Source organism: Oncorhynchus kisutch, linkage group LG23, assembly GCF_002021735.2.
Source record: "Oncorhynchus kisutch isolate 150728-3 linkage group LG23, Okis_V2, whole genome shotgun sequence".
NCBI classification, from domain to species: Eukaryota; Metazoa; Chordata; class Actinopteri; order Salmoniformes; family Salmonidae; genus Oncorhynchus; species Oncorhynchus kisutch.
Genome location: NC_034196.2, coordinates 3,259,726 through 3,275,254, shown reverse-complemented (window position 1 = coordinate 3,275,254; position 15,529 = coordinate 3,259,726). Strand labels below are relative to the sequence as shown.

Genomic DNA, 15,529 nt, shown 5'->3' with positions numbered 1-15,529 from the left:
GGTTTGAGGAGTTAGAGGTTGGCCCTTCTGTGGTGATCGGGGATGTTCCTCCGCTCCCAGATCCTGTTGTTTATCTAACCTTGATAGAGAAAAGGAAAGATTGGTCAGAAGTCAGTGATGAAGGGAAACTGGTTGACAATTACATTGGTAGAAGTTTTTATGCTTTTTTTAACCGCTTTTCACAGATGGATCCAAGGACCCAGATAGTGCGCGCACAGGAGCAGGCATATACGTTCCTGAATTTGATGTACAGATATGTAGAAGACTAATAGATGAACTGTCAGTATACTCAGTTGAACTGTTGGCGATAATAGTTGCCCTCCAGTGGGCAGAGGATGTACAACCTGTTAGAATTATAGTATGCTCAGATTCTTCAGATTCTTCGTGCTTCTACACCTGCATTGCTTGCTGTTTGGGGTTTTAGGCTGGGTTTCTGTACAGCACTTTGAGATATCAGCTGATGTACGAAGGGCTATATAAATAAATTGGATTTGATTCTCTGTCTGTATTGAATAGTTTGTCATCTGGTAAATCTAATAGGAATGACCTTCTATTGGAGGTATTAATGTTATTATGGAGAATTGAGAGAATGGGTGTAGTAGTGAGATTCTTCTTCTTCTTCACTTTCTTCTTCACTTTCACTTTCAGGCGTGGAAGGGAATGAAATTGTAGACCAGTTAGCCAAAAGAGCTTTGAAACGAGATATGATTCATATTAATATTCCACTGGGTAGAGGTGAGGCCAAATGTAAGATCAGAGCCATTTTGATAGATGTGCGGCAGAAGAGATGGGACTAGGAAGGAAGAGGTGGTGTTTGCTCAATTGCGCTTAGAATATTGTACATTGAACTCGTCATTACATCTGGTTGGCAAGCATGAGAATGGTTTGTGTATGGAGTGTATGGTCGGTGAAACGATGGAGCATATGTTGTTATATTGTTGTAAGTATGCTGAAGAGATGGAACGATTGAAGTGTAGGGTCATTGAGGTTGAATTGGGTTGGGGGGGGGTTGGAAGGGATTTTGGGGATGGGGAGGGGTCTATTACAAGTTATTAGGGCTGTTTTTTATTTTCTCAGAAGTACTGAGTTAGGTAGGAGGATTTAGAAATGTTGTAAACAGTGATTGACCACACACTCCAACACAGTAGGTGGCGGAATACACTTTTAACATTGGTTTGCGGACTGCAGTTATATAATAGAAGAAGAAGTAAACCAGATGCGCACATTGCGAGACTTTTGGGAAAGATTGCGAAACAGACAAACAGATCAGACCGGGGTTTGAGAAGTCAACGAGAGAAGCACAAATTGTTCCCGAGTTGTTCATTTTCTCGAAATCTAAAGGTACAACCTGGATATAAGCCAATGTATTAAATAGCTGAACATGTTATTACTCAAATCTTGCGAGAGTGACAAACTGACACGTTTTCATTATCGTCAAAAACAACATTATATCGAAGGAGTGCCTTTAATTTGACAGTTTGCACATGCGCAGCTCGGCGTGAGACACCCGATGACCGACAAGTGTGAAAGGGGATTTTTGTTGGAGAAGCAGTTTTATCCTATCCTCATACTGTACTGTCTTTGATAATGCTGTGGCTAGTTTTATGACTAGTAAAACGAGTCAAAAATATTTTTCCCGTGTTATGACTTGATCGTTTCCGGATGCTGTACAGGAAGTGACATTGCTGATGCATTTGCATTGTGGGATTTGTGTGCTTTCCTCTTGCAATCATGGCGGATGCCTTTGGTGACGATTTGTTCAGCGTGTTTGATGAAGAACAAACAACTTCAACTAAAAAGAAACTAGCGGTACCTGAAACGGTTCCTGAAAAGGGGTACGTATGCTATGGGGTTTAACTCCGTTAGGGAGATGTTTCATTCAAGTAGTGACATGGACAACTATCAAATGAGAATGCGCGCATGGGGCATCAGGGCTAACGTTAGACCTCAATGTTAATGCTACAGTATCTAGCTAGCTACAGCACATTGCCCACGTTTACACCGGCATTGTGTTTGTTTCATCCCAGACCCTTGGTAGTTAGATTGTTGTGTGTTTACTACCTAGCTAATGAGAATAAGCTCTCTCAACATTTTATTTGTTGAAAATGTGAACAATGTTAGTTATGTAGGATGCAGTCCAGTGTGTCAACTTTTATTTTATCTGGCCCTCCATACTCTCCATAGTCGTATGTAGTGATTAGCTATTTGAATATTTTTTTTTAAGTGGTGGTATTGTCCTGGATTTCATATCTGATTATTTTGATTGGCTGCTCTATGTTCCTTAGCTAGATAACGTTTAAGTTTAAATATTCAAATATCAGCCAGAAATTGCTGAGGAATAACACAAGTCTACTTGTTTCTGTCTTAAGGTAACATTGCCGTAAAATATTCCCTTCCATTAGGAAATCGACCAGTAAAAATGGCAAAGGAGGAAAGGCTGAGTTCTATGCAGCCAAGAGTAAGCGGGAAGCAGACAACAACGGGACAGATGAGGTGGTGTTTGGGAAGAGGTCCAAGCTGGAGACTCTTTCTACAGAGGAGATCAAGTAAGATTGACTTTGAACAAGGCTAGATTTTTGGGCTGGGGGGGGGTCTTAGCCCAATATTGGACTAATGGAGCCTAACTTTACTCCTTAGTCCAAGGACCTTACTGTTCTGTTTAAATGGTACGGTTCTTGAAATATAAATACCTTTCATATCACATAAAAAATAATTTCACAATTGCAAAATACGCACTTACTGTAACCTGATCAAATAATATTTTATTGATCACATACACATTTCTAGCAGATGTTATTGCGGGTGTAGCGAAATGCTTGTGTTCACCGCTCCAACAGCGGAGTAGTATCTAACAATTCAATGGTTTTAACAGTTGCAACCGACAGTATTTTTTTGGTGACAACACGCTTTGTGGTGTACCTACACATGGTGCACATGGTCACGTACACATGGTTAGCAGATGTTCATGCGAATGTAGCAAAATGCTTGTACTTCTAGTTCCGACAGTGCAGTAATATCTAACAATTAATATAACAAATTCACAATTACTACCTTATACACACATTGTAAGGGGATGGAATAAGAATATGTACATATACATATATGGATGCGCAATGGCAGTGCAGCATAGGCAAGATGCAATATATGGTATAAAATACAGTATATACATATCCTACATTACTCATCTCATATGTAATCACAATTAAAGTGACTAGTGATAACTTTATTGAATCCATTTATTAAAGTGGCCAGTGATTTGGGTCTGTATGTTGGCAGCAGCCTCTATGTTAGTGATGACCTAAAGATAGAAGCTGTTTTTCAGTCTCTCGATCCCAGCTTTGATGCACCTGTACTGACCTCGCCTTCTGGACGATAGCGGGGTGAACAGGCAGTGGCTCGGGAGGTTGATGTCCTTGATGGTCTTTTTGGCCTTCCTGTGACATCGGGTGGTGTAGGTGTCCTGGAGGGCAGGTAGTTTGCCCCCGGTGATGTGTTGCGCAGACCTCACTACCCTCTGGAGGGCCTTGCGGTTGAAGGCAGTGCCGTTGCCGTACCAGGCCGTGATACACCCCGACAGGATGCTCTTGATTGTGCATCTAAAAGTTTGTGAGGGTTTTAGTTGACAAGCCACATTTCTTCAGCCTCCTGAGGTTGAAGAGACACTGTTGCGCCTTATTCACCACACTGTCTGTGTGGGTGGACTATTTCAGTTTGTCCGTGATGTGTACGCTACGGAATTTAACACCCTCTCCACTACTGTCCCGTCGATGTGGATAGGGGGGTGCACCCTCTGCTGTTTCCTGAAGTCCACGATCATCTCTTTTGTTGCCATTGAGTGAGAGGTTGTTTTCCTGACGCCACACTCCGAGGGCCCTCACCTCCTCCCTGTAGGCTGTCTCGACGTTGTTGGTAATCAAGCCTACCACTGTAGTGTTGTCTGCAAACTTGATGATTGAGTTGGAGGCATGCATGGCCACGCAGTCATAGGTGAACAGGGAGTACAGGGAGAGGACTGAGAACCCACCCTTGTGGGTCCCCAGTGTTGAGAATCAGCGGGGTGGAGATGTTGTTTCCTACCTTCACCACCTGGGGGCGTCCCGTCAATGTCCAAGACCCAATTGCAAAGGGCGGGGATGAGACCCAAGATCTCAAGCTTAATGATGAGCTTGGAGGGTACTATGGTGTTGAATGCTGAGCTGTAGTCAATTAACATAATTCTTGCGTAGGTATTCCTCTTGTCCAGATGGGAAGGGGCAGTGTGATGGCGATTGTGGTAAGCAAATTGGAGTGGATCTAAGGTATCAGGTAAGGTGGAGGTGATATGATCCTTGGCTAGTCTCTCAAAGCACTTCATGACGACAGAAGTGAGTGCTACGGGGAATTAGTCATTTAGTTAAGTTACCTTTGCTTTCTTGGGAATAGGAACAATGGTGGCCATCTTGAAGCATTTGGGGACAGCAGACTGGGATAGGGAGAGATTGAATCTGTCCGTAAACACACCAGCTAGCTGGTTGCGCATGCTCTGAAGACGCGGCTAGGGATGCCGTCTGGGCCGGCAGCCTAGCAAGGGTTAAAACACTTAAATGTCTTACTCACATCGGCCACGGAGAATGAGAGCCCACAGTATTTGGTAGCAGGCTGTGTCATTGGCACTGTATTGTCCTCAAAGCGCACAAAGAAGTTGTTTAATTTGTCTGGGAGCAAGAGGTCACCGGGCCTGGTTTTCTTTTTGTAATCCGTGATTGTCTGTAGACCCTGCCACATAAATCTCGTGTTTAAGATGTTGAAACTTTACTCTACTTTGTCTCTACTGACGCTTTGCTTGTTTGATTGCCTTGCGGAGGGAATAGCTACACTGTTTGTATTCGGCCATGTTTCCAGTCCTCAGGCCATGATTTAATGCAGTGGTTCGCGCTTTCAGTTTTGCTTGAATGCTGCCATCAATCCACGGTTTCTGGTTAGGGAAGGTTTTAATAGTCACAATCTCTAATGCACTTCCTAATAAACTCAGAGTCAGCGTATATGTCAATGTTAAAATCCCCAGTTACAATAAATGCAGCCTCAGGATATATGGTTTCCAGTTTAAGTAGTCCAGTTAAGTTATTTAGGGCCGTCGTGGTATCTGTTTAGGGGGGGGGGGGGGGTATACACGGCTGTGACTAAAATCGAAGAGAAGTCTCTTGGGAGATAATGCGGTCAGCATTTGATTGGTAGGAATTCTAGGTCAGGTGAACAAAAGGACTTGAGTTCCTGTATGCCGTTATGATTTCACCATGAGCCGTTAATCAATTCTGTTTACACAGGTGTTTGGACACATAGCTAATTAGGAAATCTAGTCTACTCTATCTTTTGTCTGTTTTCTGTAAAATAGTGCTGTGACATGGAAATCCCAACCCTACCAATGTGTGTTAATTTAACATTTTTTTCCTTCTCACTAAGATAAGACCTGTACGCTTCCAAAACCTTATCGCAAGCGATGCGTGTTAACAAACCCCACCCCCCTACAGAAGACTCCTTCGTCCGTCCATTGATCTTATGTGTAATGGAACGGAGTCATGATCAATGGCTACCTCCGGATTAGATATAGCTACCCCTGCAGCACGGGTTCTAATCCAGCCCACTGCTATTTCTGCACACTCGCTATCTTTCATCTCTACCGACTGCCGCACACCTTAGGAAAAAAAGAACAATATGGCGAGGCAAGATTAGTGTTATTGTGTGGTGTTATTGTCTTGTTATAGACACAATTAGCTTCGTGACTATATGATCTGCAAAGAAATGTGAATTATTATCATGGTTGGTTAATGGATTGAATACTGATGAATGTGAAACTCGCTTTTTCAGTCTTGCCGACTGCATGCCCAAGGTGAGGGTGGAGCCGGTTGAGACAGTGGAAGGGTGCAACCACGAGGTAAGAGCGCTCACGGGGCTTTTGAAATACGAATTTAATGACTTCATTTAAAAAAATACATTTATGCAACCTCGGTAGGCCTATATCTCAATATTACAACTTGGTTCCCTTTACTGAAAATCTGCTTTCTTTACCTTGACAGGTGGCCCTACCAGCCAATGAGGAGTACAAACAGCTTAAGCCTCGTGTGGGGAAAGCAGCCAAGGTACTGTAACGGTACATCAGTCCACTGATTGGATTGGGATACTTTGAGAGCGCAGTCTGAAACTCATGGCCTTTGACATTGCCTTGTCAAATGACTCCAGTCCACCCATCTGTGTTCCTGCTAACATCAAACTGATCTCTTTTTGCAGGAGTATCCCTTCGTTCTGGATCCCTTCCAACGTGAGGCCATTCTGTGTATCGATAACAACCAGTCAGTGCTTGTGTCTGCCCACACCTCTGCAGGAAAGACTGTCTGTGCAGAGTGAGTTTGATATGCTGATACCCTTTCAGGTTTAACACTACTGAGTTTGGCCGAGCTGTAATGTACTGTGCAGCACAGTATGTATCGGGTTAGCAAGATGTTGGGAAAAGAGTACGAGTGTGTTCAGATGTTTTGCGCGTTTGATGAGTGAAATACTGAAGTTTTTAAGAACATTTTCCCATCCGAAACGGTATTTTCATAATGAACTTTAACAACTAAAACAAGATATTAAGTATGAATTTTTGTAAGAACATATTTGACAATCACTAAATACAGTTTTAAAGTCGGAGAGAATCAACATTATGCATTCAGGAGTGTTTTTTGTCATGGCCCCGCAATTATTTTGTTCTAATGTTCCGCTTATAATAGCATAAGAAATTGCAAAATGTGTAGAATTTGAGGAAATTAGCCTTAAAACAGCTAAATTGTCACCGCAGCCAACGGGAGGACCTCTAAAAAAGCCGTTGGCTTTGCCCCCCCCCACCAGAAAAAGCCTCTTACTCACTTTCCCGCCCTCTCCCTTCCTCATCCAGGTATGCCATAGCTCTAGCTCTGAGGGAGAAGCAGAGGGTCATCTTCACCAGCCCCATCAAAGCCCTGAGTAACCAGAAGTACAGAGAGATGTACGAAGAGTTCCAGGATGTTGGCCTGATGACCGGTGATGTCACCATCAACCCCACCGCCTCCTGCCTCATCATGACTACCGAAGTATGCCATTACAGCTTCCCATTATAATTACATTATTCTCGCCAACAATCTCCACTGTCTTTAGGCTGAGCTAGAATATGACTAAGTTGTACTTAAATTTTTCTCTAGTGTTACTAGTCTGTCTAGTTTGAAAATGATTGATTATGTTGACATTTAATTTGTTTCTGTGTTTCAGATCCTGAGGAGCATGTTGTACCGAGGGTCAGAGGTCATGAGAGAGGTGGCCTGGGTCATCTTCGATGAGATCCATTACATGAGAGATGCCGAGCGTGGCGTGGTGTGGGAGGAGACCATCATCCTGCTTCCTGACAACGTCCACTATGTCTTCCTGTCTGCCACCATCCCAAACGCCAAGCAGTTCGCTGAATGGATCTGCCACCTCCACAGACAGGTAAAGACAAAATAAATGTATTTACTTGTATCGATGTGTGTAGGCTACCACGGAGCGACCTTAACCCAACAACTAGAGACCTCGTCAAGGGGTTTGATTCGCTTGGGCCAAGGTGTCGGGGTGACCGTTAAAAGGTCCAAAGGTTCGTCAAGACCTGGTTGGGATTTCCCTTAGCTCTGCCCTGTCTAGTGATCAGCTGCTGTCCCCTTGGCTGTCCAGTCTCCTTCCATTGCCAGGTAAACCTCAGTCTGCAGAAAGGCAGGGCCACAACACCGGCCTCTCCATTTCGAAGGCTGAGAAAACACAGCCAAAAATATCCCTAGTCTGCTTACTTGTGCATCAAGCATCAGGTGCTCATACAATTGACTTGTTCTTGTCTCTTGTAAGCGTGTTTGTGTTATAGACATGCATCAAGCGTAATTGTTTTAACGAAATCGTTGAAAAGAATTTCAGGGATTGTCGTTAGGTGCTCATGTTGTTGACTTCCACCTGTCCCCATGCAGCCCTGTCACGTGGTGTACACTGACTTCCGGCCCACACCCCTGCAGCACTACATCTTCCCAGCAGGTGGCGACGGACTTCACCTTGTGGTGGATGAGAACGTAAGGAAACGCACACAGCTCGAGGTTTCCTCGGTCTTGACTAGGACAATAATACATGACATTCTGCATTTACTACACACACACAGAGAGATAATGCACAGCCTGTCAGTGGAAATATACTTCATTCGGTTCCTTGTACAATAATTGAATTGATGTAGCCATAAAGATGATCTAGTGCTGTGTTGAGCAGGGCTGGGTTTCCCAAAAGCATCATTGCACTAAGATAATCTTTAGTCAATTTAGATTCAGTAGAATTTAAATCGTCTTAGTGCTACCATGCTTATTGGAAACTCACTTCACTATTTAGGTTTGGTGTACAATGTGGGTCAGTGACTAAACATGCTGTTAGGTACTAGGTTAAACATACAATCAGTAGCTTAGAGTGCGGACCAGTCACACCTCCAGGAATAGCTCTATGTGTTGTTTCCTGAACAATGGGGCCATGTGCATAATATCCGAAGATTCCCACGCACGATTTGTGATTAGAATGCATCCTGCATCACTGACATATTCCACACTTTCAACAAATAAAATTTGGTGAGAGTTTACTCTCATTAGGTACTGAACACAACAATCTCACTACCAAGGGTACAGGGAATAAAACGTGCTGTAAATAATTGTTATCCTTCACCACACAAGACCCACCTGAGTTGTGGTTCGATCTTAGTCAGCTTGCTGCAGAATGTGAAATGGGGCCAGTTTGTCTGCCTGGTGTACTGTCTGTCGGGTTAAAGTTGGCTGTTGATCCTTTGCTTGTCTCCTCCAGGGAGAGTTCAGGGAGGACAACTTCAACACGGCCATGCAGGTGCTGAGAGACACGGGTGACTCTGGAGGCAGCAGCGGAGGGGGCAAATGGGACCCCAAGGGGCGCAAAGGAGGGACACGAGGTGTGTGTGACTAAGACCGATAAACCATTATGTTATTTTAGAATAGCGGAAGTATTTGTGGGAGTAGTTTTGTCAGGGGTCAGTGTCATCTAAATTAGGGTTTCAAAATGGTTGTTTTTTTTGTTCTCGACGTGGTTGTGTTTCTCTTTAGGGCTATCCAACGTGTTTAAGATTGTTAAAATGATCATGGAGCGGAACTTCCAGCCGGTCATCATCTTCAGCTTCAGTAAGAAGGAGTGTGAGGCCTACGCCCTGCAGGTGTCCAAGCTCGACTTCAACACAGGTATAGTTATCCCCATAATAATATACAGTTTAATAGCCTAACGATACTCCCTGCAGGTGTCCAAGCTCGACTTCAACACAGGTATAGTTATCCCCATAGTAATATACAGTTTAATAGCCTAACGATACTCCCTGCGCGTGTCCAAGCTCGACTTCAACACAGGTATAGTTATCCCCATAGTAATATACAGTTTAATAGCCTAACGATACTCCCTGCAGGTGTCCAAGCTCGACTTCAACACAGGTATAGTTATCCCCATAATAATATACAGTTTAATAGCCTAACGATACTCCCTGCAGGTGTCCAAGCTCGACTTCAAGTAGTAGTGCATTATATAGGGAATACAGCACCCTATTACCTATATAGTGCCATTTGAGTCATCACCACTGAAAGTAGTGCATTATATAGGGAATACAGCACCCTATTACCTATATAGTGCCATTTGAGTCATCACCACTGAAAGTAGTGCATTATATAGGGAATACAGCACCCTATTACCTATATAGTGCCATTTGAGTCATCACCACTGAAAGTAGTGCATTATATAGGGAATACAGCACCCTATTACCTATATAGTGCCATTTTTTTTATTTTTTTTATTTTACCTTTATTTAACCAGGTAGGCAAGTTGAGAACAAGTTCTCATTTACAATTGCGACCTGGCCAAGATAAAGCAAAGCAGTTCGACAGATAAAACGACACAGAGTTACACATGGAGTAAAAACAAACATACAGTCAATAATGCAGTATAAACAAGTCTATATACAATGTGAGCAAATGAGGTGAGAAGGGAGGTAAAGGCAAAAAAGGCCAAGATGGCAAAGTAAATACAATATAGCAAGTAAAATACTGGAATGGTAGTTTTGCAATGGAAGAATGTGCAAAGTAGAAATAAAAAAATAATGGGGTGCAAAGGAGCAAAATAAATAAATAAATTAAAATTAAATACAGTTGGGAAAGAGGTAGTTGTTTGGGCTAAATTATAGGTGGGCTATGTACAGGTGCAGTAATCTGTGAGCTGCTCTGACAGTTGGTGCTTAAAGCTAGTGAGGGAGATAAGTGTTTCCAGTTTCAGAGATTTTTGTAGTTCGTTCCAGTCATTGGCAGCAGAGAACTGGAAGGAGAGGCGGCCAAAGAAAGAATTGGTTTTGGGGGTGACTAGAGAGATATACCTGCTGGAGCGTGTGCTACAGGTGGGAGATGCTATGGTGACCAGCGAGCTGAGATAAGGGGGGACTTTACCTAGCAGGGTCTTGTAGATGACATGGAGCCAGTGGGTTTGGCGACGAGTATGAAGCGAGGGCCAGCCAACGAGAGCGTACAGGTCGCAATGGTGGGTAGTATATGGGGCTTTGGTGATAAAACGGATTGCACTGTGATAGACTGCATCCAATTTGTTGAGTAGGGTATTGGAGGCTATTTTGTAAATGACATCGCCAAAGTCGAGGATTGGTAGGATGGTCAGTTTTACAAGGGTATGTTTGGCAGCATGAGTGAAGGATGCTTTGTTGCGAAATAGGAAGCCAATTCTAGATTTAACTTTGGATTGGAGATGTTTGATATGGGTCTGGAAGGAGAGTTTACAATCTAACCAGACACCTAAGTATTTGTAGTTGTCCACGTATTCTAAGTCAGAGCCGTCCAGAGTAGTGATGTTGGACAGGCGGGTAGGTGCAGGCAGCGATCGGTTGAAGAGCATGCATTTAGTTTTACTTGCATTCAAGAGCAATTGGAGGCCACGGAAGGAGAGTTGTATGGCATTGAAGCTTGCCTGGAGGGTTGTTAACACAGTGTCCAGAGAAGGGCCGGAAGTATACAGAATGGTGTCGTCTGCGTAGAGGTGGATCAGGGACTCACCAGCAGCAAGAGCGACCTCATTGATGTATACAGAGAAGAGAGTCGGTCCAAGAATTGAACCCTGTGGCACCCCCATAGAGACTGCCAGAGGTCCGGACAGCAGACCCTCCGATTTGACACACTGAACTCTATCAGAGAAGTAGTTGGTGAACCAGGCGAGGCAATCATTTGAGAAACCAAGGCTGTCGAGTCTGCCGATGAGGATATGGTGATTGACAGAGTCGAAAGCCTTGGCCAGATCAATGAATACGGCTGCACAGTAATGTTTCTTATCGATGGCGGTTAAGATATCGTTTAGGACCTTGAGCGTGGCTGAGGTGCACCCATGACCAGCTCTGAAACCAGATTGCATAGCAGAGAAGGTATGGTGAGATTCGAAATGGTCGGTAATCTGTTTGTTGACTTGGCTTTCGAAGACCTTAGAAAGGCACGGTAGGATAGATATAGGTCTGTAGCAGTTTGGGTCAAGAGTGTCCCCCCCTTTGAAGAGGGGGATGACCGCAGCTGCTTTCCAATCTTTGGGAATCTCAGACGACACGAAAGAGAGGTTGAACAGGCTAGTAATAGGGGTGGCAACAATTTCGGCAGATAATTTTAGAAAGAAAGGGTCCAGATTGTCTAGCCCGGCTGATTTGTAGGGGTCCAGATTTTGCAGCTCTTTCAGAACATCAGCTGAATGGATTTGGGAGAAGGAGAAATGGGGAAGGCTTGGGCGAGTTGCTGTTGGGGGTGCAGTGCTGTTGTCCGGGGTAGGAGTAGCCAGGTGGAAAGCATGGCCAGCCGTAGAAAAATGCTTATTGAAATTCTCAATTATGGTGGATTTATCAGTGGTGACAGTGTTTCCTATCTTCAGTGCAGTGGGCAGCTGGGAGGAGGTGTTCTTATTCTCCATGGACTTTACAGTGTCCCAGAACTTTTTTGAGTTAGTGTTGCAGGAAGCAAATTTCTGCTTGAAAAAGCTAGCCTTGGCTTTTCTAACTGCCTGTGTATAATGATTTCTAGCTTCCCTGAACAGCTGCATATCACGGGGGCTGTTCGATGCTAATGCAGAACGCCATAGGATGTTTTTGTGTTGGTTAAGGGCAGTCAGGTCTGGGGAGAACCAAGGGCTATATCTGTTCCTGGTTCTAAATTTCTTGAATGGGGCATGTTTATTTAGGATGGTTAGGAAGGCATTTTTAAAAAATATCCAGGCATCCTCTACTGACGGGATGAGATCAATATCCTTCCAGGATACCCCGGCCAGGTCGATTAGAAAGGCCTGCTCGCAGAAGTGTTTCAGGGAGCGTTTTACAGTGATGAGTGGCGGTCGTTTGACCGCTGACCCATTACGGATGCAGGCAATGAGGCAGTGATCGCTGAGATCTTGGTTGAAGACAGCAGAGGTGTATTTAGAGGGGAAGTTGGTTAGGATGATATCTATGAGGGTGCCCGTGTTTAAGGTTTTGGGGAGGTACCTGGTAGGTTCATTGATAATTTGTGTGAGATTGAGGGCATCAAGTTTAGATTGTAGGATGGCTGGGGTGTTAAGCATGTTCCAGTTTAGGTCGCCTAGCAGCACGAACTCTGAAGATAGATGGGGGGCAATCAGTTCACATATGGTGTCCAGAGCACAGCTGGGGGCAGAGGGTGGTCTATAGCAGGCGGCAACGGTGAGAGACTTGTTTTTAGAGAGGTGGATTTTTAAAAGTAGAAGTTCAAATTGTTTGGGTACAGACCTGGATAGTAGGACAGAACTCTGCAGGCTATCTTTGCAGTAGATTGCAACACCGCCCCCTTTGGCAGTTCTATCTTGTCTGAAAATGTTGTAGTTTGGAATTAAAATGTCTGAGTTTTTGGTGGTCTTCCTAAGCCAGGATTCAGACACAGCTAGAACATCCGGGTTGGCAGAGTGTGCTAAAGCAGTGAATAGAACAAACTTAGGGAGGAGGCTTCTAATGTTAACATGCATGAAACCAAGGCTATTACGGTTACAGAAGTCGTCAAAAGAGAGCGCCTGGGGAATAGGAGTGGAGCTAGGCACTGCAGGGCCTGGATTCACCTCTACATCGCCAGAGGAACATAGGAGGAGTAGAATAAGGGTACGGCTAAAAGCTATGAGAATTGGTCGTCTAGAACGTCTGGAACATAGAGTAAAAGGAGGTTTCTGGGGGCGATAAAATAGCATCATGAGTCATCACCACTGAAAGTAGTGCATTATATAGGGAATACAGCACCCTATTACCTATATAGTGCCATTTGAGTCATAGCCACTGAAAGTAGTGCATTATATAGGGAATACAGCACCCTATTACCTATATAGTGCCATTTGAGTCATCGCCACTGAAAGTAGTGCATTATATAGGGAATAGGGTGTCTCTTCAGACGCTGCCATAGATTTGCCCCCAATACTTGACTACACACTCTTTGCCAGTAGGTTATGCAGCCTGTGCTGATTCATTGCAAGATGACCCTGAGCAGCAGGATGAATCTGGGCTGCAGATCTAATTTAGTTAGGCCTAACTGTGAAGAACGCGCGTGTCAGAGTCCGCCCTGCGTAGCTGGCGAATCGTCACGCTTTTGTGTGCGATTTCGATGAAGTCAAGTATAACATCCAAGAACGCCAAATGCTCTCTTTCCACTGGGCATGATGTGAACGATCTCTCATCGAGTTGATATGAATATGGGTGTTGTACTTTCTCATTTGCCCGGTCGGTCTCTGGAGGGAGGAGAGACGACAGTGTATTGATAAAGATGGAGCAGATTTCTCTTGGCTTGGCTGGAGCCAGGCCCTTGGCAACAGAGGTTTCTACCCCCCCCATCCTGACCACAGGAGGATTCTGTTTGTAATGGAGTAGACTTGAGCAATATTTTGACGTTGTGCGTTTCTCGCTCGCTCAGTTTGTTTTTGCTTTGCAACACACTGACACATCTGGTGTAAGATGTGCTACTTACACAAACAAACAATCTGACTATACGAGGTGTGGTTTATACTGAGGATTTTCCGAAGAATTGAGTGACGTGCCTATATGATGTGAAGTCAAATACTGTTGTTTTCAGTCTTGCTCTCTTCTGAACCTAATGCCTGTTTATCACATGACTTAATAGATGAGCGTTTAATCCATTTTTTAATAAGCTGCAGCACTGTTGTGGGATAAGATGTAGTTTCATATTAGTAGTCTTTATAGAAACAGAGCTGCTGGCCTGTTCAGGTTTAGGCTATATTATGTCTCTGTGGTGTAAGAGGGTGGTAGTAGCCTAATTGGAGCCACGTTCCGCTCCCCCTTCTGACTCTCTCTCTCTCTCTCTCCATCTCTCTCGTTCTCTTTTAATTAATGAACTGACTGGGCTTTAATCTTTTATGACATATTTGTTTCTAGGCTGTGTTTATGGAACTGTCGGTCATGGCTTACTTACGCGGCTTATGGTGCCTGCATGGCTTACTCTGCATGCAAGGCAGCTGTGTGACACTGGCTCGGGCCGCTTAACTAGAACTTTGACGATAAACCCGAAAATTACCGACGCAGCCTTCCTCTTACCCGTCTGTAACTTTCTGTGATTTTTGCGACACAATATTCCGGTAGATTGTTCTAAAACCGTTATTTGGTCAACAATGATAGCACGACTCAACATATTGCGTAGGCTATGAAAGTATCTGCCTGTGCTTGTTCACTGCTGCAAACTCTCAATCCCTCTCCTGCGCACGGAGGTGGTAGAGATGCATTCTGAGACGCACAATCATATATTTTTAAAGCAAATAACATTGTTTTAGTAATGGGGACTTACAGCTTTCTGTGAGTACATTATGTATTTTTTACTTAATTTTTTAAATATTGAGTGCATAGCACCACTTTACAACCAGAGTATGCTGTAGTCAGACCCGTGAAATTTTAGTAGGACCTTATCCATATTATAGCCTTTAGCCCAAAATGCACCAAGATGTCGTCAAATTCTCTAGCGCGCCAGGTTGCCCATCAAAATATCAGTCCTGCATTTCCTGAATATGAAATGGCTTGCTTTTTTAATCATAGGTTGCCATCTGTTGTCTTACTTGGAGCTGGAGAACACTTTCAACATCACCGTCACTAATGTAAAGTATGGGCTGGTGTGGTTACACGTGGTCTGTGGTTGTGAGGCCGGTTGGACGTACTGCCAAGTTCTCTAAAAGGTTGGACGCATCTTATGGTAGAGAAATAAACATTCAATTCTCTGGCAACAGCTCTGGTGGACATTCCTGCATTCAGCATGCCAATTGCACGCTCCCTCAACTTGACATTTGTGGCATTGTGTTGTGACAATATTGCACATTTTAGTGCTCTATTAATGGCCTTTTATTGTCCCCAGCACAAGGTGCACCTGTGTAATGATCATGCTGTTTAATCAGCTTCTTGACATGCCACACCTGTCAGGTGGATGGCTTATCTTGGCAGCAAATTTGTGCACAA

At 44.0% G+C, this 15,529-nt stretch overlaps 1 protein-coding gene and 1 non-coding gene across 2 annotated transcripts in view; both read left to right on the top strand.

Moving 5' to 3' along the window:
• The first annotated feature begins 1,225 nt into the window (after positions 1–1,225).
• LOC109868275 (exosome RNA helicase MTR4) overlaps positions 1,226–15,529 on the top strand; it is a 54,395-nt gene continuing 40,091 nt past the window's right edge. Inside the window, exons 1-10 of the mRNA XM_031803371.1 lie at positions 1,226–1,835; positions 2,403–2,546; positions 5,845–5,911; positions 6,054–6,116; positions 6,265–6,377; positions 6,911–7,085; positions 7,261–7,476; positions 7,980–8,078; positions 8,845–8,965; positions 9,117–9,248. Coding sequence (XP_031659231.1) covers positions 1,732–1,835; positions 2,403–2,546; positions 5,845–5,911; positions 6,054–6,116; positions 6,265–6,377; positions 6,911–7,085; positions 7,261–7,476; positions 7,980–8,078; positions 8,845–8,965; positions 9,117–9,248 — 1,234 coding nt within the window. The 5' untranslated portion in view covers positions 1,226–1,731. The remainder of the gene's footprint in view (positions 1,836–2,402; positions 2,547–5,844; positions 5,912–6,053; positions 6,117–6,264; positions 6,378–6,910; positions 7,086–7,260; positions 7,477–7,979; positions 8,079–8,844; positions 8,966–9,116; positions 9,249–15,529) is intronic.
• On the top strand, positions 7,653–7,781 carry LOC116356680 (small nucleolar RNA SNORA35). Its single transcript, XR_004205107.1, has one exon. It is a non-coding gene; the product is annotated as a small nucleolar RNA SNORA35 (small nucleolar RNA).